The following is a 22,918-nucleotide window of genomic DNA, read 5'->3' on the forward strand; positions in this document are numbered from 1 at the left end:
CAAAGAGAGAAGTAAATAAGTAGGAAAATTTTTGAGTGGGAAAATAATACAGCAATTACAGCTAGCACCCAAGTCCAACAAGGAAAGATGCAATTCTAGATTTAGACGACTCATATAAAGCAGGGCAGACAGGCAAACTAACAATGGTGGATTATTTTGAAGCCCAGTGACCATAAAAGATTGTAGAAAGGGGAAAAAACAGAACAAGTATAACAATTCTATGAGCTAACTTCTGCGAGGAAATTATTTGGACACAAATCATGGTGTAGTACCTCAAAAGGGAAACATAGGACAAACAAATTCAGACCTCTTTGGATGACAAAGGAAATAGAAATTAAGTTAAAGAAGAAAAAGGATGTTTAAGATAAGTGTCATGTAATAAATACAATTGAGAGCTGATTATAGAAAGTTCAGAAGGGAGGTTGAAAAACAAATATGAAAAGCAGTGAGTGATTATGGAAAAAGACAGGCAGCTAACTTAAGTCAACTATAACTATGCCAAGAGAAGCAGGGCCAATTCGGGGCCAAAAATGGGATTTACAAAAGGCAGGAAGTATGGCTGATGGGTTTAAATAATAATTTTAATCTGTCTTTACCTATGAGGCAGATGCTGCCCAGGCCATGGCAAAAAGGAGGAAACTCAATCAGCAGAAGGGTCTAAGAGTGGCATGGAGGAAGTACTGATTAAGCTGGCAAAACTTAAATTCCATCAGGATGCAGTACATTTGAGATATATCCAAGAAAACTGAAGGGAGAGAGAATGGACACTTCAGAGCACTGGCAATAAACTTCCAATATTCCCTTGATCTGGGGCTGGTGCTGGAGAATTGAAGATTTGCAACCTTTATGGCTTTATTTAAAAGCCGTTTTAAAGATCAAGTCAGCAATTATAGACCAATTTACTTTCAATGGTTGGGAAGCTTCAAGAAACAACTATTTGGGTCAGAACTAATAGCCTCATTGAAAAATGCTTATTGATTTGGAAGAGTCAGGAAGGATTTGTTGCGGCAAAATCTGGTTGAACTAACTTGGAGTTTTGTGAAGACAGGCTGATGAGGAGATGGCTGCAGATATGGTGTAAATGAGCTTCTGAAAGGCATTTGATAGAACTGAGCAAAGTTATTAAGTCATGGAATTTTTAAAAAAGTAGCAAAATGGGATACAAAACTGGCTGAGGGATAGGAAGCAGTAACAGTTAATGGGTATTATTTGGGTTAGGTGGTGGTCTACAGCAAAGATACCCAACGGTCAATATTGGGAGCCTTACTTTTCCCGATTATATAAAAGCTATCGGGACCTTGGCGCGAAGGGACCATTTCAAAGTTTGTGGACAACACAAAATATGGGAGATCAGTAAACTATAAGGAGAGACTTCAGAATGACAGTGATAATTTCAGAATGGGTGGATACATGGCAGATGGAGCTCAACAAGGGCAAGGTGATGCACTTTTAATACGAAGATCAATACAAATAACAGCATATGGATAAGCAAAGCAACCTGGAGGCACAAGTACGTAAGTCATTAAAAGTGGCAGGACAAAGTGCAGTTAAATGAAGCATAAGCTATCGTTGCTTCATTAATATTGCCGTGGTGTACAACAGTAGGGAGATAAGGTGGTAAAGGTAGCGTACAGGATACTTCAAGATATTAAGAACTGCCGATGCTCGAGTCAGGAGATAACAGCGTGGAGCTGGAGGAACACAGCAGGCCAGGCAGCATCAGTCAGGAGGGTCCTGACCCGAAACATCAGCTTTCCTGCTCCTCTGATGCAGCCTGGCCTGCTGTGTTCCTCCAGCTCCACACTTATTTATGTACAGGATACTTTGTTTCATTAGGCAATGTACTAAATACTACAGCAGGGATGCAATTTTGGAACTTCATAAGAAACTTGCTAGGCCACTGCTGGTGTTATGTGAACAGTTTTGGCCATCACATTACACAAAGGGCAGAATTGCTACAGGGAGCGCACACAGGAGATGCAAGAATGCTGTCAGAGCTTGCAAGTTGCAGGTATACGGAAAGACTGTACAGATTAGGGAGATTTCCCTTTGAACCGAAGAGGCTGAGGGGTCGCTTAATTGACATTTACAAAATAACGAGGGGTTAGGCGAGTGGACACAGAAGCCAAGTTTTCTCAAAGTGACAAACTACAGGTGATTGAAAGAAGGATTTACAGGGACAAGAATATAGTCTCTTTCACCAGAGGGCACTGGCGGTCTAGAATTTGCTGTCCCATTTGGTGGTTGGGGTGGAAACCTCAACTCAGTCAAAAGGAATCGGGATCAGCAGCTGAAGTGATCCAACCTGCAAGGCTACAGATCAGGGCTAGACAGTGGGATTTGAACAGGTAGACAGTTTACTAGTCATCAGTCTTGTTCTTGGTATTAAAGTGCATCAGATCTTCCATATTTTGTGGTGTCCACAAACTTTGATGGGCTGAGTGGCTTCTTTCTACAGTTTCTAATGATCTTCATGACAGCTGATATCTTCCGTCAGCCCATTTTTCTTCCTCCACTATGAAACACCTTAAGGTACAATTTCCAAGTTAAAAGGTGCTATTTTAATGCTCGCTATTGTTTCTATTCAGAAAGAAAACAGCACCCAAGATCAAAATTTATTTCAAGGTCGAAAGATATCCAACCATATCATAAATCAGTTAATTAACTTCTACTGGAGATCCAAATAAAATTAGTCTCATCTGTATAAAAAATTATTTTTAAAGTGTACATAGACAATGTTATATAAACCATGCAAAACTATCAAGGGACACTTCTGTTCAATTTTTCTGCCTTTTGTGTGTTATCTTAGTTGGATGCTTCACATGACAGATGGGCAAATGAGACTCAAGGCTGGAAATTTGTAACTGTACTATAACACCTAGAGATCAGATCAGACTGTTCATGTACCCTTGTTTGCAAGTCAACATATAGAGGTAGTTGCCTGGTCATTCATTTGAAAACACTGGTGATGAGGGGGCAAAATGGTGTACTACATATATTTTAAAAACTGAATAATATTAACCAAAAATGTTTCAAATAATTTTGCAGTATCACACTGATTTTGAGTAACCATATAACTGTTAGAGTACTGGGATGCAAAATCAACACATTATTTCCACAATATATTCCTCTTTGGTTTCAGCTCAGGAGATCATGATCTTGCACAGCAACACACAGATCACTCCTTTTGCCTGAAGGTATTTGACTGGTCTCACCTTTAGGTAACTAAAGGTTTGCTTCACATTCAATTAAATTATTCGCACAAAAGCACAAATGAGCTGCCTCAAAACGCTTATTTTCAATTTTTCCCCCATTTCTCCCAGAGGTATTTCATTATGCTAGGTATTTTCCATGTTCAGCCACTGACTGCCAACAGGCTATTTAACGGAAAACAGCACATGCACGGTAGGCAAGCTCAAATCTGCATGTCTACTCATGCGCAAATTCTAGCAGGCATTAGTGCTCAGTGACCAGAAATCCACACCCTGGTGTTCATTTCCACTTAACAGTTTGGTATGCTTCCTGTGCTAGGTCAGCTAGCAAAGAAATTCACAAAGGTTGCTCTGACAGCACCTTCAAAATTCATGACCATTACCATCTAGTAGAACAAGGGCAGCAAATATATGGAAACACCAACACCCGCAAGTTGATCTCCATGCAACGCATCATCCAGACTTGGCCATGTATTGTTGTTCCTTCACTGACACTGGGTCAAAATAATGGGACTCACTGCCAATCAGCATTAATGTGTATCTACATCACATGTAGTTCAGTTCAGTACTTAAGGCAGCTCACCTCTTTCTCAAAGGAAATTAGGGATGGGCAATAAATGCTTGCTCAGCCACCAAAGCTCACAATGAGTATTCATTTTTTAAAAAAAATACAGGCTGGGAAATTAATCCACTCTGTTGAGCAAAATGTGACATTGACTACCCAAGTTAATATTCAAAAACCATTCTTTCTGCAAAATCAATCAATCAATCTCAAAATTATTAGTTCTGTTAGTGAAGAAATTTGAGAAATTGAGCCATTCCAAATGGAGATTGCACTGTTTACAACCCAAAAAGATTGTGTTAACAGTAATATGAAAAGTAATGTGTGAACTTCTGAGAATAGTACAAAGCCGATAGAACAAATGTTTTGGCTTTGTATGGATTGTGTATTTTAACACAAAACGGAAATTTAAAAATACAATATTCGTTTATAACGGATTCAATTTACATATGTACCAAATTTAAAAATATAATTGTACTCAATTACCGTAGAGTGCCATGAAGCCCAGATCCCAGTTTGCTGATCCCCTTGCCAACAGAGTTAGTTGAGTAAAGGTACATTCCATCCGTTGCAAGGCAGCGACCCAAATCTGCATCTGAAAAAAGGCAAAGATAGACTTGTGTAAAATCAGTAAATTAAAGCTGACAAGGAAAAGCTTTCTGATCAAAGTAAGCAAACAAGAGAAAAGCGTTTTGTGATTCTTGAAAGGCAAGCAAAAGGGATGCTAGGCAAAAACGGAATGAGACATAAAAAAAGGATTTAAGTAATTAAGTTTCATAGGACTTTTCCTGAGGAAGAGTCATATCAGATTTAAAATGTTCAACGAGCTTCTCTCCCCACAAGTAGTGCTCAAACTGCTGGGTTTATCCAACTCTGTTTCACTTCCTAATCAAAAATCTCTGAAATGCTGATATGAATAAACAGGGAAGAATGCTGGCTACCTAGGCAAACCCCAAACACATTAACCCTTCTAAGACAGAATGGGTAAATTAACAAAAAAAACCTATTCATGCCAAGATAATAAAGTGTAGAGCTGGATGAACACAGCAGGTCAAGCAGCATCAGAGGAGCAGGAAGGCTGACATTTTGGGCCTAGATCCTTCTTCAGAAATTCTTCATTTTCTGAAGGGTCTAGGCCCGAAATGTCAGCCTTCCTGCTCCTCTGATGCTGCTTGACTTGCAGTGTTCATCCAGCTCTACACCTTGTTATCGCAGATTGGCCAGCATCTGCAGTTCCCATCTCAAACTAGGTCATGGTGCTCTGTCTAGACTGCCCCATTTTAGAGTTATACAGCACAAAAGCAGACCCTTCGGTCTAACTCATCCATGCCAACCTTAAACTGATCTAGTCCCAATCGCCAGCATTTGGTCCATATCCCTCTAACTCTTCCAATTCATGTATTCGTCCAATTGTCTTTTAAATGTTGTAATTGTTACCCGCCTCCACCACCTCCTCTGGCTGCTCACTCCACATGTACCACATTGTATGTGAAACAGTTGCCCTTCAGGTCCCTTTCAAATCTTTTCCCTCTTAGTCAAACCTATCCCCTCTAGTTTTGGTCTCGCCCAATGTTGGAATACGGCCTTGGATGTTCGTCCTATCCGTGCTCCTCATGATTTTCTAAACCTACACAAAAGATCACCTCTCAGCCTCCAATGCTCCAGAAAAGCCCTAGCCTATTCAGCCTCTCCATATTGCTCAAACTTTCCAATCCGAGCAACATCCCTGAAAAGTTTTTCTGAACCCTTTTCACAGTTTAACAAAATCTTTCCAATAGCAGGTAGACCAGTAATGAACACTATTCTCAAAAATGGCCACACCAACATCATCTCCAAATAATTCAATGAAAAAGTCTTAAAAATCCAAATATACCAGAAACAAAAAGATTGCATGCTCAGAAAAATTGCAATTCACATTCAATATACAAAATTGCAATGTTACATCACAGGATATGGGATAAAAGAAAGGTCTGAAAACAGAGCACAGCTCTGCCATTTTGTGTTAAACATATCCTCAAGAAGTGCAGACATAGAGATCAGTGTTCTCAGTCCTCTCGATACCTTTTATCCTTGCGTTAATATACGACTCAGCGTGGCTCCACAAGCCTTATCAATCCTGTCTTACCATTCCCAACTGTCTAATTTTCACATAAATGTCGTACAAACGACCCATTCTAAGAGTTCAAGACAGAGCCCATCCACTTGACAGATAGGCACACCAAGTGCCTCTAATGACGACATGAATCCACTGTCAACTGTTGGAAAAACCCATCTGGTTCACTAAGATCCTTGAGGGAAGGAAACTGCCATCTTTACCTGGTCTGATCTACATGTGACTCCAGACTCTCAGCAATGTGGTTGACTCTTAATTGCCCTCTGGGACAGCCAATTAATGCTGGCCTAGCTGATGGTGCCCTGATCTCATGAATGAATCAGTTTTAAAAAAAAACTCAGTGGAGTGAAAACACCAGCATTTATACCAGAGAGATGCCCAGGATTGATTTCGGTCAGTCCGGAATTAAGTGATCAAAGTTGCTCCTGCCTAAGGGTAATTTTTACAAATGCAGTGATCGGGATAAGGCAATAAATAAACCATTGAGATCTTCTTCACATTCATGGTAAAATGAAAAGCATCAGAACAAAACTGTTATCAGAGATAATGGGAACTGCAGATGCTGGAGAATCCGAGATAACAAAGTGTGAAGCTGGATGAACACAGCAGGCCAAGCAGCATCTCAGGAGCACAGATGCTGACCTTTTGGGATGAAGGATCTCGGCCCGAAAACTCAGCTTTTGTGCTCTTAGGATGCTGCTTGGCCTGCTGTGTTCAACCAGCTTCACACTTTGTTATCTCGGATTCTCCAGCATCTGCAGTTCCCATTAGCTCTGATCACAATTTTAACCTCACTGCAAAGCCTCTTCCAGGGATGCCTAACTGAAGAAGTTACCATCCTCCTTCTGGACCAGGATGAAGGAACAAAACTGTTATCAACTTTTCCAAAATTTACATCTTGCAATTTAGATTTGAATTCACATCAATGGTAGGTGATGGTGACTTCTGATTTCCAAATTCTTGTTGAAGAAAGGCTTGGCAAGCTATTACAGTGACTTAACCATTGTTTAGCAGTGGCACAGGAAGCGAATTGACAACTGCCAAACAGGCTGCCTGATCCTGAATGATATGAAGGTTTCTGAGTGCCAGTACAGCTGCACTCATCCAGATGAATGGAAATTGGTTTCTTGCGACTGTATTTTGTGGCTAGGTTAGATATCTAAATTAACTAAGTAGAAATGACTGGACAGGTGATGTGTTGTAGCTGTATGATGCGAGAAGCTGGCTGATCTCATTGCAAACTGAAGTGGCCACATCTGCAGCAAGTTGTGCTTGCTCGAGAAATTTCGCCTCAGAGTTGATGAGCTGGAAAAGGGGCTTTAAACAGGGGGGCGGGGGGGGAGAAGAGAGAGGGAGGGGGGCGGGGGGGGGGGAAGAGAGAGGGAGGGGGGCGGGGGGGGGGAAGAGAGAGGGAGGGGGGCGGGGGGGGGGGGAAGAGAGAGGGAGGGGGGCGGGGGGGGGGGAGAGAGAGGGAGGGGGGCGGGGGGGGGGGGAAGAGAGAGGGAGGGGCGGGGGTGGAAGAGAGAGGGAGGGGCGGGGGTGGAAGAGAGAGGGAGGGGCGGGGGTGGAAGAGAGAGGGAGGGGCGGGGGTGGAAGAGAGAGGGAGGGGCGGGGGTGGAAGAGAGAGGGAGGGGCGGGGGTGGAAGAGAGAGGGAGGGGCGGGGGTGGAAGAGAGAGGGAGGGGCGGGGGTGGAAGAGAGAGGGAGGGGCGGGGGTGGAAGAGAGAGGGAGGGGCGGGGGTGGAAGAGAGAGGGAGGGGCGGGGGTGGAAGAGAGAGGGAGGGGCGGGGGTGGAAGAGAGAGGGAGGGGCGGGGGGGGGAAGAGAGAGGGAGGGGCGGGGGGGGGAAGAGAGAGGGAGGGGCGGGGGGGAAGAGAGAGGGAGGGGCGGGGGGGGGAAGAGAGAGGGAGGGGCGGGGGGGGGAAGAGAGAGGGAGGGGCGGGGGGGGGAAGAGAGAGGGAGGGGCGGGGGGGGGAAGAGAGAGGGAGGGGCGGGGGGGGGGAAGAGAGAGGGAGGGGCGGGGAGGGGAAGAGAGAGGGAGGGGCGGGGGGGAGGGGAAGAGAGAGGGAGGGGCGGGGGGGAAGAGAGAGGGAGGGGCGGGGGGGGAAGAGAGAGGGAGGGGCGGGGGGGGAGGGGAAGAGAGAGGGAGGGGCGGGGGGGGAAGAGAGAGGGAGGGGCGGGGGGGGAAGAGAGAGGGAGGGGCGGGGGGGGAAGAGAGAGGGAGGGGCGGGGGGGAAGAGAGAGGGAGGGGCGGGGGGGAAGAGAGAGGGAGGGGCGGGGGGGGAAGAGAGAGGGAGGGGCGGGGGGGGAAGAGAGAGGGAGGGGCGGGGGGGAAGAGAGAGGGAGGGGCGGGGGGGAAGAGAGAGGGAGGGGCGGGGGGGAAGAGAGAGGGAGGGGCGGGGGGGAAGAGAGAGGGAGGGGCGGGGGGGAAGAGAGAGGGAGGGGCGGGGGGGAAGAGAGAGGGAGGGGCGGGGGGGAAGAGAGAGGGAGGGGCGGGGGGGAAGAGAGAGGGAGGGGCGGGGGGGAAGAGAGAGGGAGGGGCGGGGGGGGAAGAGAGAGGGAGGGGCGGGGGGGGAAGAGAGAGGGAGGGGCGGGGGGGAAGAGAGAGGGAGGGGCGGGGGGGAAGAGAGAGGGAGGGGCGGGGGGGGAAGAGAGAGGGAGGGGCGGGGGGGGAAGAGAGAGGGAGGGGCGGGGGGGGAAGAGAGAGGGAGGGGCGGGGGGGAAGAGAGAGGGAGGGGCGGGGGGGAAGAGAGAGGGAGGGGCGGGGGGGAAGAGAGAGGGAGGGGCGGGGGGGAAGAGAGAGGGAGGGGCGGGGGGGAAGAGAGAGGGAGGGGCGGGGGGGAAGAGAGAGGGAGGGGCGGGGGGGGAAGAGAGAGGGAGGGGCGGGGGGGGAAGAGAGAGGGAGGGGCGGGGGGGGAAGAGAGAGGGAGGGGCGGGGGGGGAAGAGAGAGGGAGGGGCGGGGGGGGAAGAGAGAGGGAGGGGCGGGGGGGGAAGAGAGAGGGAGGGGCGGGGGGGGAAGAGAGAGGGAGGGGCGGGGGGGAAGAGAGAGGGAGGGGCGGGGGGGAAGAGAGAGGGAGGGGCGGGGGGGAAGAGAGAGGGAGGGGCGGGGGGGAAGAGAGAGGGAGGGGCGGGGGGGAAGAGAGAGGGAGGGGCGGGGGGGAAGAGAGAGGGAGGGGCGGGGGGGGAAGAGAGAGGGAGGGGCGGGGGGGGAAGAGAGAGGGAGGGGCGGGAGGGGAAGAGAGAGGGAGGGGCGGGAGGGGAAGAGAGAGGGAGGGGCGGGAGGGGAAGAGAGAGGGAGGGGCGGGGGGGGAAGAGAGAGGGAGGGGCGGGGGGGGAAGAGAGAGGGAGGGGCGGGGGGGGAAGAGAGAGGGAGGGGCGGGGGGGGAAGAGAGAGGGAGGGGCGGGGGGGGAAGAGAGAGGGAGGGGCGGGGGGGGAAGAGAGAGGGAGGGGCGGGGGGGGAAGAGAGAGGGAGGGGCGGGGGGGGAAGAGAGAGGGAGGGGCGGGGGGGGAAGAGAGAGGGAGGGGCGGGGGGGGAAGAGAGAGGGAGGGGCGGGGGGGGGAAGAGAGAGGGAGGGGCGGGGGGGAAGAGAGAGGGAGAGGGCGGGGAGAGAAAGAGGGAGAGAACAAGGCAGCAGGTTAACATCTGTAGTCATGGATATAACTGAGTGGAAGAACATATGAAAGAAATGACAGGGAAGGAAAATTCAGGAGAGGTTAATAAAGCCTTCAGCACAGACACAAATAGGACAGTGTGTTTGGAAAAGGCTAGCAATCAAACACCGGATAAACAAGTGAAATTGCTAAGACAGAGGGTTAAATCAGAACTGAAGGGGTTATATCTTAAGGCACGCAGCATAAGGAATAAGGTAAATGAGCTTGCAATGCAGATTGAAACTGGCAGCTATGAATTGGTAGGCATCACAGAGACATGACTGCAAGGGGATCAGGACAGAAACAATATCCAAGGCTATAAATCCTACCGAAAAGATAGGCAGGTGGGCCAGGAAGAAATGAAATTCAATCATTAGGAAGAAATAAAGTATGGTTAGATGGTATAGAAGCTGTGTGGATAGCATTGATAAACTGCAAAAAGGTAAAAAGAACCGTAATTGGGGCTGTGTACAGGCCTCCAAACAGTAGTCAGGAGCTTGGGTGCAAAATGCACCAGGAGATAGAAAAGGTGTGTAAGAAAGGCAATGTCACTGTAATCATGGGACTTTTCAATATACATATTGGTAGTGGATTGCAAGAACAGGGGTTTGTGGAATGTCTCGGAAAAAGAAGCATGATACAGAGAGGATGAGACAACCATGGCTAACTAAGGAAGTCAGGGATAGCATGAAAGAGACAGCACCTAATGTAGTGAAGGGCAGTGGGAAACCAGAGGACTAAGAAGCTTACAAAGATCAACCAAAAAAAGGGAGAAGATTAAACAGGAGGGTAAGCTAGCCAGTAATATAAATGAAGACTAAGAGTTTCTTTAGGTATAGAAAGGGCAAAAGAGCAACAACAATGGACATTTTCCAATGGAAAATGACGGAGGAGAGATGGTGGTAGGGAACAAGGAAATGGCTGAGGAACTGAATAATTTCTTTGCGTCAGTCTTCATGGTGGAAGTCACGAGTAATGTCCCAAAAATTCAAGAGAGTTGGGGTAGAGATGAGAACAGAGGCCATCACCAAAGAAAAGGTGCTAGTAAAACTGCTTGGCCTGAAGGTGGACTAATCACCTGACCACATCCCAGGGTTCCAATGGAGATAGCTGAAAAGATAGTGGTATCATTAGTGGTGATCTTTCAGGAATCACTAGAGTCAGGGAGGGTCCCTGAGGAAAATCACTCAAGTGACACCCTTGTTTAAAAAGGGAGAAAGGCAAAAGATGGAAAATTACAGGCCGATTAGCCTTACCTTAGTCATGGGCCAGATTTGAGTCTATTGTAAAAGGATGAGGTTGCTGAATATTTGGGAGTGCATATTAAAATAGGGCAAAGTCAGTGTGGTTTCATCAAGGGGAGGTCATGCCTGACAAATCTGCTAGAATTCTTTGTGGAAGTAACAAGCAGGGTAGACCAATGGATGTTATTTACCTGGACTTCCAGAAGGCCTTTGATAAGGTGCCACACGGGAGGCTGCTGAGTAAGATAAGGGCCCATGGTGTCAGAGGCAAGGTGCAAGCATGGACAGAAGATTGGCTGTCTGGCAGAAAGCAGAGAGTCGCAATAAAGGGCTCTTTCTCACAATGGGAGCTGGTGACAAGTGGAGTTCGGCAAGGGTCAGAGCTGGGACCACAGCTTTTTCACTTTGTAGATTAATGATCTAGATGAAGGAACTGTGAGCATGCTGGCTAAGTTTGCAGATGATACAAAGATAGGTGAAGGGACAGGTAGTATTGAGGTGGTGGCGAGGCTGCAGAGGAACTTGGACAGGTTAGCAGAATGGGCAAAGAAGTGGCAGATGGAATACAACATGGCAAAGTGTGAGGTCATGCACTTTGGTAAGCAGAATTAAAGCATGGACTATTTTCTAAATGAGGAGAAAATTTAGAAGTCTGAAGTGCAAAGAGACTTGGGAGTTCTCGTCCAGGATTCGCTCAAGGTAAACTTGTAGGTTGAGTCAGTAGTCAGGAAGGCAAATGCGATGTTGGCATTTATTTTGAGAGGACTTGAATAGAAAAGCAGGGATGTACTACTGAGGTTTTAAAAGGCTCTGATCAGGCCACATTTGGAGTATTGCGTGCAGTTCTGGGCTCCATATCTCAGGATGGATGTACTGGCCCTGGAGCAAGTTCAGCGGAGTTTCACGAGAATGGTCCCAGGAATGGAAAGCTTAACATATGAGGAACGTTTTGGACTCTGGGGCTATACTCATTGGAATTAGACAGATTTGTGTGGGGGGCGGGGGCGGGGATCTAATTTCAGAATACTGAATGGCCCGGACAAAGTGGATGTTGGGAAGATCTTCCATCGGTAGGAGTGTCTAGGATCTGAGGGCACAGCCTTCGGGTAACGGCGAGACGTTTTAGAACGGAGATAAAGGAGAAACGACTTCAGCCAGACAGCGATGAATCTATGGAATTCACTGCCACAGAGGGCTATGGAGGCCAGGTCATTGACTACAATTAAGATTGAAATAGATAGGTCCTTGATTATCACGAGGCTCATTATCAAGAGAAAGCAGGAGAATGGGGTTGAGGAACTTATAAGCCATGATTGAATGGCGGAGCGGACTCAGTGGGCCAAATGGTCTAATTTCTGCTCCTATGTCTTATGGTCTTATAGATGGGATGAAACACTTTGCTCATGACCAACAGTGTGATGGGACAATAACTGGCTCAATTGGATTTATTCAGCATTTTTGTGCAGGATATTGCCGATTCTTCAAAATGTCAGATAGATGCCAATGTATAATTGTACTTAATGAAAGAATTTCGTTAGAGATGTAGTTCTAGAGCACATCTTCAGCACAACAGCTGGAATGTTGCCATTGTTCAGTGTTTGCTGTATGCAGTGACTGCAGCCATTTCCTCTATCACATGGATTGAACGGCTGTTTGGCAGTAGAGAACTTGAGTATAGCTGGAAAAAGACACATTGTGTACAAGCTTTTTTGGCTAGGTGTCATCAGGACATATCACAAGAATCTCAATTCAAGGGGGAAAATCTAACATTTATACTGCATGAGGATACAGAGTTAGCTGAAATTACCATTTCTGAAGTCTGGAACTCGAAAGGTGTTTGAAATAATCAGCTGCTCAGCACTCACAGCTAAAGATAGTGGACTTTCCTTTTTACAGGCATGCTGGCTGGCACTGATATTGTTAACAATGGGGCTGTTTGCACAGCCTCCTACTGTGGTTAATGGTTGAAGTGTCCATCACCAACTATGACAGAATGTGGCAAGTCGACAGAACTTTGGTTTAATCTGCTGGTTGTGGAATCTCTTTGGTGTGTCGATGGCATGCTGGTTCTCCTTCATTTCCCCTTTTCTTATTCACAGGCATCGCTGGCTGGGGACATCATTTACTGCCCATCCCAGACAGCAGTTAAGAGTCAACTACATTGTTGAGTCTGGGTTTCTGGATTGACAGTCCAGCAATAATAGCAGTAGGCCATAGTCTCCGCTGTTTGCCATGCTTCTGGTTCAGTGTTGTGGCTTCAAAAAGAAATTGGCAACTCATTTTCAGAATTGCCAAGTTCTGTTACTAGTATATTCAAATCCACTCGAATTCAGATTGATTGATTTTATGGGAACAGTAGGGAGGGACATGCTGAGCCACAAGATGTTAGGTTGTGGTTGAATACAATTCTGTTGCTATTGATGGCCCTCAGCACATTATGAACACCCATTTTTTGAGCTATATGAACTATTCAGAATTCATTTGGTGATTGTGGCCGCAAAATATGATGGACGGTACACTCCATGTGATGAGTCAAACATTTAAACCAGAATAACTGGGAAATCTATTGATGACAGATTCTGCATTCACCAATGGCAAAATTCCACAGAAATCAGTTGGCACAAAGAGTTCAAAAAAAAGTGAGGACCTTCAAGTGCAGTTTTGGAGTAGCTTGACACAAAAAAAATGGTAGTAAATGTCACTTCCAGCTAGTTTAATGTTCATTAAAACTGTGCAGCTTTAACAACATTTCAGAAGGCTGAGCACCAATAATTCACAGCCAAGCGAGATCAGTAAAGTCTCTTTGGAGGTCTGAGGCGCGAACCCAATTTTACAAACAACACAGGAAGAAATAATCAGCACTCCTTCAACAGTATAATTTGAAAACCAGTACAGTTTAATTTGAAGATAATGAAATGAGGCTGGATGAACACAGCAGGCCCAGCAGCATCTCAGGAGCACAAAAGCTGACGTTTTTCGGGCCTAGACCTAGACGAAACGTCAGCTTTTGTGCTCCTGAGATGCTGCTTGGCCTGCTGTGTTCATCCAGCCTCACATTTCATTATCTTGGATTCTCCAGCATCTGCAGTTCCCATTATCACTGATACAGTTTAATTTGAAAACCAGTACCAAGTAACAAGATCTCTGAAAGCAATTGCATGGCAGCAGCCTAGCAGAAGAGATCAAACATCAGCAAGAGAAAAACTTAAGTACAATAAACTTAAGTTACATAGTACCTTTAAAGTAGAAAAGGTATTTTAACACACCTCAACAAAACCATTACACCAGGAATGTGGAAGTCTGAATGACATTGAAAGTCTTGTGATAAATAACTCATGAGGAGAGCCAGGCAAAAAATAAAGGCCCATATCAGACAAATTCTACAGCAAATACTTTCACAGATGAACAATCAGATGAGAAGAAAAGGATGCTTGACCAAGGGAGAGATATTAGAAGGGATAACCTAAGGGCTTGATTTATCTGCTAGCCTCAGAACTGATCGACTATCTAAATATAAGCACATTTCCCTCTTGGATTTTACCTATCCATGCTGAGGAACAATGTGGAATTACAGTAATCTGACTCAAACTAAATGTATATCTACCAAGCATTCATCCTTGACACCGTCCTTTATCACATCAAGACCTGGCCAACATATGCTCGGCAATAGGAAAGGATCAAAGTTTGCACCTTTACCATCTCAGATGTATCATCCGCATTTCTCAGCAAGACAAAATCAGCTATGTCTTGACAAGGTCAGATAAGCCAACAATGTCTGCCCCATGATCACCAAATGGAAAACAGACATAAACCCAAAGAATTTCTGTATGATAAACTAGCCACATGGTCAGGAGCTGCTGGGCATTCAGGAAGATTCAAAGTTTCAATGCCATCTGCAAAACTGAATGATAGTCAATGACAGCTATGACCTCTGGAGACTGAGTAAATGTGCATTCAAAAAAAAGCAAACAGTAACAAGAAACAAACTCAAACAAAACAAAAGCAAATAAAAAGCTGATCAAGAGGAAGGCCAAGGAAAACAAAAGTCAGCAATTCAATAATCTTTCCAGCCCACTATCTTCCCTGTGACAAATGAAGCAGAGACAAACGTGCCAGAGCAGGGCTCTTGAGCCCTACCAAGGAAGGATTTACAGTTCCCCATGACATGCAAAGTATCACCTCACGAAACAGAATATTGGCACTTAAGCTGTGCACATGACATTTCAATTCAATATTTTCTGCATTCACAGTTTTCCATTTAGTCTTCAATTAATTTTCACCTGCAGAAGCTCACAAATGAATGCTAAATACTTCACACTGTGTTATTGCTCTGTAAAACAAAACCTGCAACTGAGCTAGTTCTTAACGATTTAATTTTCTGTGCAAATTGAGCTTAGAAATTCCTTCTTTGGACATTCTGCACTATCAAATTACAATGCTTGCATTTGCCAGTGACAGGTTGAACAGTCAGTAATTTCTAAAAAGATGCAGTTCGAGTCACATTTCAAGAGCTTATGCAAGCAAGTGAACTCAACTGCCTGACTACATAAATGCCTATTATCCTATATGGAGCAGCACGGTGGCTCGGTGGTTAGCAGTGCAGCCTCACAGCACCAGGGACCCAGGTTCGATTCCAGCCTTGGGCAACTGTGTGTGGAGTTTGCACATTCTCCCTGCGTCTGCGTGGGTTTCCTCCAGGTGCTCTGGTTTCCTCCCACAGTGCAAAGATGTGCAGGCTAGGTGGATTGGCCATGCTAAACTGCCCCTAGTGTTCAGGGGTGAGAGAGTTATAGGGAATGGGTCTGGGTGGGATGCTTCAAGGGGCGGTGTGGACTTGTTGGGCTGAAGGGCCTGTTTCCACACTGTAGGGAATCTAATTTAATCCCAGAGAAGGCTTGGACAATCCAAAACAAACCTGTTCTAATGCATATGCATTGCAGTGTTCAAGTTCTTAACAGATCAGAAAATCTTGCTTACTCAGTGCTCTTTTGTGAGCATATGAAAAATGAAAGTAGCCCTAATTAAAGGGACTGAAGCTGATCTTTAATGAGAGGGCGCCAACTTGTGGTAGTTCGTGTCATGTACTAAGGGAGAAATTGAGAAGTGGCCTCAGCCATTACTAAAATTGAATCTGTGCAATTGAGATCACATTGCATTGCAAACCAGTCATCCAGTCAAGTAGACAAATTACAATATGCCCTCTACCAAAACAATGAAAAGCCCTAATCATAAGGTGCAGGTGGTGGTGGAGGAAGGCGGGGGCAGGGCAGGACAGGACTCATTTCCCAAGCTAACTTAATCTTCTTGGCCCAGGATTTACCAGTATTAATGCTACCAATCCTCACTTGGCAACAACAGCTTAACAACTTCAGTGTAAGATTCTGGGGTGCATTTTAATTGCAGGACTTCACATTCTTTATAATTTCATGGAATGTCAATATCACTGGCAAGGGAAGAATTTATTGCCCATCACCAGGTGCCTGTAAATCTGTTGCCCCACATTTTTAAAATCAGTTTTCACACTGAATCATTGTTTTTATGCAATATCAGGATTGCAGTTGAATAGCCTGATACTATCTTGAGTCAACATAAACGAAGAATTACTATTTTTGACAAGCACTGGAGAATTCTTAGCATTGATGGCATATTTTCCTCAACTTTCACTATTTACTTCAAGACAGGAGGGAAATAAAATTGAGTAAATGCAATTGTTAATGTTAGGGTTGAAGGAATAGCTTTAAAATGATAGCCTAAGAAACACTTTTTTGAAAAACAAGGCAAGTTCATGAAGGAGAGTGGCATACTCCACACAAATATTTTCTTTGAATTTCCTGTTGCTAAACTGGCAATTCAGAGATCCAGTAATGCTCCTACCGTGGCAGGTGACGAAATTTGAAATTAAAATCTGGAATTGTTGATTGTTGTAAAAACTCAACTGATTCACTCATGTCTTTTAGGAACAATTAACTGATATCCTTTTCTGACCTGGTTTACATGAATGTGTTTGATTCATAAATGCTCTCTGAACTAACGGAGCAAGTTATCTAACTACCAAAAATTTTCAGATAATGAATCAAATCAGCCGACCACCTGGCATCAACCTCAGCACTGAAAAAGACAACAGAAAACTCAGCCCTTTTGCCCCTGCAAATTCTTTCTTACTCAAATCTGAGGACTAATGGCAAAAATTTAGAAAGTAACAGCCGAACAACCATACTGTGGAATTGTTCTTTACAGACAATATCCATCACCATTACCATCTCTGAGCACATTATGTCTCCTGACAGGACTGGCCCAGCAGATGTGGCAACAGCATACATAATGAGTTGGTTTCCCCGGGAGTCCTCAATATGAACTCCAGACCTCATGAAGTCTCATGCCATAAAGTCAAACCAGGACAGTTTCACATACTGCCCACCCTTGGCTGATGAATCAGTGTTCTTTCTGCACATGCATGTGCCCTTGATGGTATCAAGGAGGAGTGATAACCATACAGTCCTTGTGCAAACAACGTCTTGTTTTCCATTACAGTGTTTGACACTACCATGTTGCTAAACTGAATGGATTTCAAACACATCTAACAAATCAAAAATGGGTGGTTATGAGGCACTGTGGAGGGCAATGAAATTATATTCATCTGAAATTTTCCATTCTATTATCACGAGGGGATCAACCCCTATTCCAGAAAGACAGCAGTAGAGCATGCTAAGACCAGCATCAAGCATACCTAAAATGAGGTGTCAAACTGATGAAGCTACTTGTGCACCAAACTGCCTCAGCAGAGAAAGACAGAGCTACACGATTTCACAATTAATAGATCAAATCTAAATTATGCAGTCCCGAATGGTGGTGGACAATTAATCTCACTGGAGGAAGTGGTTCACAAATACCCGATCCCCAATAATGGGGAAGAGCAGCACATCAGTACAGAAGACAAGGCTGAAGTATTTACAACATTTTCAGCCAGAAATGCTGAAGGGAAGATCTAACAGCCTTTTCCAGAGGTCTCCAGCATCAGAGATGATAATCTTCAACCAATTTGGTTCATTGCACGAGGTATCAAAGAACAGCTGAAGGCACCGGATGCTGCAAAGACTCTGACACTGTTTTGGAATTGTACCTCCAAAGAAAGATGGCTCCATCTGCTGGAGGAGGTCAATCATCTCAGCTCCTGCACACCTGTGCCTCAGGGAAGTGTTCTGTACTCAGCCATATCCAGTTGCTTCTTCAATGACCATCACAAAGTCAGAAATGGGGATGCTTGCTGATTATCTGAACAATATTCAGGCTTGGGCTACAAATGGCAAGGACCTTTCATTCCGGACAAATGGCCAGTAACAACCGCCCCAAGAGGATCCCCCTCGTTCTCACACACCACCCTACCAACCTCCGGATACAACGCATTATCCTCCGACACTTCCGCCATTTACAATCCGACCCCACCACCCAAGACATTTTTCCATCCCCTCCCCTGTCTGCTTTCCGGAGAGACCACTCTCTCCGTGACTCCCTTGTTCGCTCCACACTGCCCTCCAACCCCACCACACCCGGCACCTTCCCCTGCAACCGCAGGAAATGCTACACTTGTCCCCACACCTCCTCCCTCACCCCCATCCCAGGCCCCAAGATGACATTCCACATCAAGCAGAGGTTCACCTGCACATCTGCCAATGTGGTATACTGCATCCACTGTACCCGGTGCGGCTTCCTCTACATTGGGGAAACCAAGCGGAGGCTTGGGGACCGCTTTGCAGAACACCTCCGCTCAGTTCGCAACAAACAACTGCACCTCCCAGTCGCAAACCATTTCCACTCCCCCTCCCATTCTCTTGATGACACGTCCATCATGGGCCTCCTGCACAGCCACAATGATGCCACCCGAAGGTTGCAGGAACAGCAACTCATATTCCGCCTGGGAACCCTGCAGCCATATGGTATCAATGTGGACTTCACCAGTTTCAAAATCTCCCCTTCCCCTAATGCATCCCTAAACCAGCCCAGTTTGTCCCCTCCCCCCACTGCACCACACAACCAGCCCAGCTCTTCCCCCCCACCCACTGCATCCCAAAACCAGTCCAACCTGTCTCTGCCTCCCTAACCGGTTCTTCCTCTCACCCATCCCTTCCTCCCACCCCAAGCCGCACCCCCCGCTACCTACTAACCTCATCCCACCTCCTTGACCTGTCCGTCTTCCCTGGACTGACCTATCCCCTCCCTACCTCCCCACCTACACTCTCTCCACCTATCTTCTTTACTCTCCATCTTCGGTCCGCCTCCCCCTCTCTCCCTATTTATTCCAGTTCCCTCCCCCCATCCCCCTCTCTGATGAAGGGTCTGGGCCCGAAACGTCAGCTTTTGTGCTCCTGAGATGCTGCTTGGCCTGCTGTGTTCATCCAGCCTCACATTTTATTTTCTTGGAATCTCCAGCATCTGCAGTTCCCATTATCTCTAATAAAAATACCACAGCAGCTTACATTGAAGTTTCGTCACTGAAGTCTTTAGAGAAAATCTTCTAACAGTAGTCTTTGCAGAAGAAAGACATTTGTGGCAGATTGTTCCAGAAGAGAGCCAGTCTGTGCGAGTTTGAAGAGATTAAGTTATACTTTACAACAAAGTGTGAAGCTGGATGAACACAGCAGGCCAAGCAGCATCTCAGGAGCACAAAAGCTAACGTTTCGGGCCTAGACCCTTCATCAGGGAGGGTCCTCTCTGAAGAAGGGTCTAGGCCCGAAACATCAGCTTTTGTGCTCCTGAGATGCTGCTTGGCCTGCTGTGTTCATCCAGCTTCACACTTTGTTATCTTGGATTCTCCAGCATCTACAGTTCCCATTATCTCTGATTAAGTTTACTTTATTGTTTTCTTATTAATTGGGTTTACATAAATGAGACTTATGTTTATTTGAATAGCATTCCAATAGAATTTACTTCTCTTAGGGAACAGTTAGTACTTGGGGGCAATTGGTTTGTTAGTATTTCTTTTAATTTGTTCATTGTTAGGATTAAATAAATAAGTTGTTGTTTGCTTCTTTTCCAGTGGAGATCAAGGATTGTCTTTCTTTTAAGAACTTTTAGAGGATTACTGTGGGAAAGGTGAGCTTCTCTGGGTGTTTCAGGAGTAAATTATTAGAGGGGGACGCCTACTCCCGTCATAACAGATTGGGGCTTGTGTTTTAACTATCAGAGGGGTTTAGCTATTCCCTCATTGTAACAAGATGCAGTGCAAAGAGTCACCAAAGATTCTTAGACAGCACTTTCCAAAAACACAATCACTCCTATCTAGAAAGACAAGGGCAGCAGATACATGGGAACACCACATGCAAATTCCTCTCCAAGGTACGAACTTGGGAGTATATTGCCATTTCTGTCATTGGATCAAAATAGTGGAACTCCCTCTCGAACAAAACAGTAAGCATTCTTACAACAATACAACAGTTCAACAAGGCAGCTCAGCATCATTTTCTGAACAGCAATGAGGCTGAACAATAAATGCTGGTACAGCCAGCAAAGCCAAAGCCCACTGTTTTTAAATTTAGGATAGGATTGCTATGATTCCCATGTGACAGGAACAACAGATAAAGCCCAAGTGAATGCAAGGATTTAAATAAATTATGCTGGAAATAACACCAACAGTCTTGAACCAGGGGCACACAGTTGGTGCTTGGTACAACAATTTCACAAACATCACACAACATAATTGAAGCAGTCTGTAAAGTCCTGAGCAAAACAGGCTAGAATTATTCCACTGTTAACAGTTTTTTTTTGTCTCTGTCCACTACTGTTAGATTTTAAAAGTTCATGCTGCTGATCCAAGTGTGACACTCGAGAGTTCACTGAAGCACATCAAATTAATTAAAATACAAAAAGTAGTATTTGACAACATTCAAAATTTCCTACTGTTGGAGGTACTTAGGACCATTTTCCTTCAATTATCTCGAGTTTTGTCTAGTCCAGCTGCTACCTTCAAGAACCAAAATTCTTTTGCCCACTACCTTATTTGAATAGGTGGTGATACTAGGCTGACAGTTAAGATGCAAGTGATAGCCATGGGTTTGTATAGAAGAATGTGTTCAGTAGAAACAAAACTGAATGAGAGCAAGAGAAAATACAAGAGCTGCTAGGGAATGCATGGAATGCAGGAATATGTCGAAAGGAAAATAAAATTAGGGCTTTGTCTAGAGACCGATTAACAATAATTAACAATGTGACAAGGTACAACACTAACACATAAACAGCAAGGACTTTGAGAAAGTAACTAGAAATAATAAATGAAAAGTCCGGGTAGATCAACATGGATGAGAAAAAACTCATTCCATGGTTGAATACAAGTCAAACGGGAATGCATCAATAAATATTGTAGGGAAAGGAGGATGGAATCACAAAGCAGTCCAGAGACACAGCAAGGCACAAAGAAAATTAGAAATGGTTTAAAAACCTCAGCTGATCCAGCAGCACCTGTGCGGTATGTTACAGATCCAGTGACTTCTTCAGAACTGAAGAGCAAAGGCGTTCACTGACACATCCAGAATTAGGACATGGACAGTGAGTCTTCTCATTATAAAAGGAAGCAATACTGCGTGGAGCATGTGAGTAAGTAGAAGACAGATGACGATCAGAAGGCAAATTTGGAGATGCTTAATTCAGCCTACAAGGTATATGGTACGCATGCTCAAAGAGAGAGTGTTGCAATGCTGTTTTGAAACAAATCCAAAGTATGCAGCATAATTAATACAAAATACACATGTAGAAAAAGGCCTACCCATGCAGAAAATAGACAGTAGCAGAACATCAAGTAAAGAATTACCATTAAATGTAAACTGCTTCTAAAGTGGGAACAGAACAAGAAAGGAGGGGAAATCTTAGCAGTGAAAACAGGAAAGCTAGGAAATCAAAATTGAGTGGTGCTCTGGTCCTTTGCAGTTGTCAGTATATATGCAAGGAGAATCAAGTTTAAAAAACCACAAGTCACATGGTGGTTTACAGGTGAGGACAGTAATCTTTCAGGATGGCAAATGAAAGCAGGTGGTCTGAGAATCGTAAGCCAATTGGGATAAAGGGTGGAAACCTAGAATCATATGATTAGAGGTCAAGATTTTATCTGCAGCTTGGCATGTAATGTCGAGCTTGGTATTTTATCAAAACATTATTCCGATCAGAGTGGAGAGCTGCTGGTGTAGGACTTGTGAATGCAATCATATAGCAACAAAGGAGAAAATGCTGGAAATACTCACCAAGTATGACGAGGTAAATAGCATTAACGTTTTAGGTCTAGGACCTTTCTTCAGAACGTATTGCTAGCTTCATCCAATTACCAAGTTAAATTGAGCACTAAATGATTAGAGATAACAACTTGTTGAGCTGGATGAACACAGCAGGCCAAGCAGAAGAGGAGCAGGAAGGCTGACGTTTGGGCCTAGATCCTTCTTCAGAAATGGGGGAGGGGAAGGGGGTTCTGAAATAAATAAAGGAGAGAGGAGACAGGCAGGTCAAAGAGGCAGGGATGGAGCCAGTAAAGGTGAGTGTAGTTGGGGAGTTAGGGAGGAGATAGGTCAGTCCAGGGAGGACAGACAGGTCAAGGGGCACGATGAGGTTAGTACGTAGGAGATGGGGGTGGGGCATGGTGGGAGGAAGGGTTAGGTGCAAACGAAGGGCAGGTTAGGGAGGCAGGGACAAGCTGGGCTGGTTTCGGGATGTAGTGGGGGAGGGGAGATTTTGAGGCTTGTGAAGTCCACATGGGAACCCTGTAGCCCAATAGTATCAAAGCAGAATATGAAGTGCTGTTCTTGCAACTTTAGTGTGGCATTGTTGTGGCACTGCAGGAGTCCCAGGATGGACATGTGACCTGAGGAATGGGAGGGGGAGTTGAAATGGTTCGCAACTGGGAGGTACAGTTGTTTAGTGTGAACCAAGCAGAGGTGTTCTGCAAAGTGGTCCCCAAGCCTCCGCTTGGTTCCCCCAATGTAGCGAAGGCCACAACGGGAACAGCGGATACAGTATACCACATTAGCAGTTGTGCAGGCGAACATCTGCTTGATGTGGAAAGTCTTCTTGGGGCCTGGGAAGGGAGTGAGGAGGGAAGGTGCAGGGGCAGGTGTAGCACTTCCTGTGGTTGCAGGGAAAAGTGCCAAGTGTGATAGGA

At 45.5% G+C, this 22,918-nt stretch overlaps 1 protein-coding gene across 5 annotated transcripts in view; it reads right to left on the reverse strand.

The window, feature by feature from the left end:
• Positions 1 to 22,918, reverse strand: part of LOC125464301 (probable E3 ubiquitin-protein ligase HECTD4) — a 284,911-nt gene that overhangs the window by 184,497 nt on the left and 77,496 nt on the right. For all 5 annotated transcript variants that reach the window (XM_059654988.1, XM_059654987.1, XM_059654990.1 and 2 more), the window contains exon 5: positions 4,261 to 4,369. In XM_059654988.1, coding sequence (XP_059510971.1) covers positions 4,261 to 4,369 — 109 coding nt within the window. The remainder of the gene's footprint in view (positions 1 to 4,260; positions 4,370 to 22,918) is intronic.

Source organism: Stegostoma tigrinum, chromosome 26 (genome assembly GCF_030684315.1).
Source record: "Stegostoma tigrinum isolate sSteTig4 chromosome 26, sSteTig4.hap1, whole genome shotgun sequence".
Taxonomy (NCBI): Eukaryota; Metazoa; Chordata; class Chondrichthyes; order Orectolobiformes; family Stegostomatidae; genus Stegostoma; species Stegostoma tigrinum.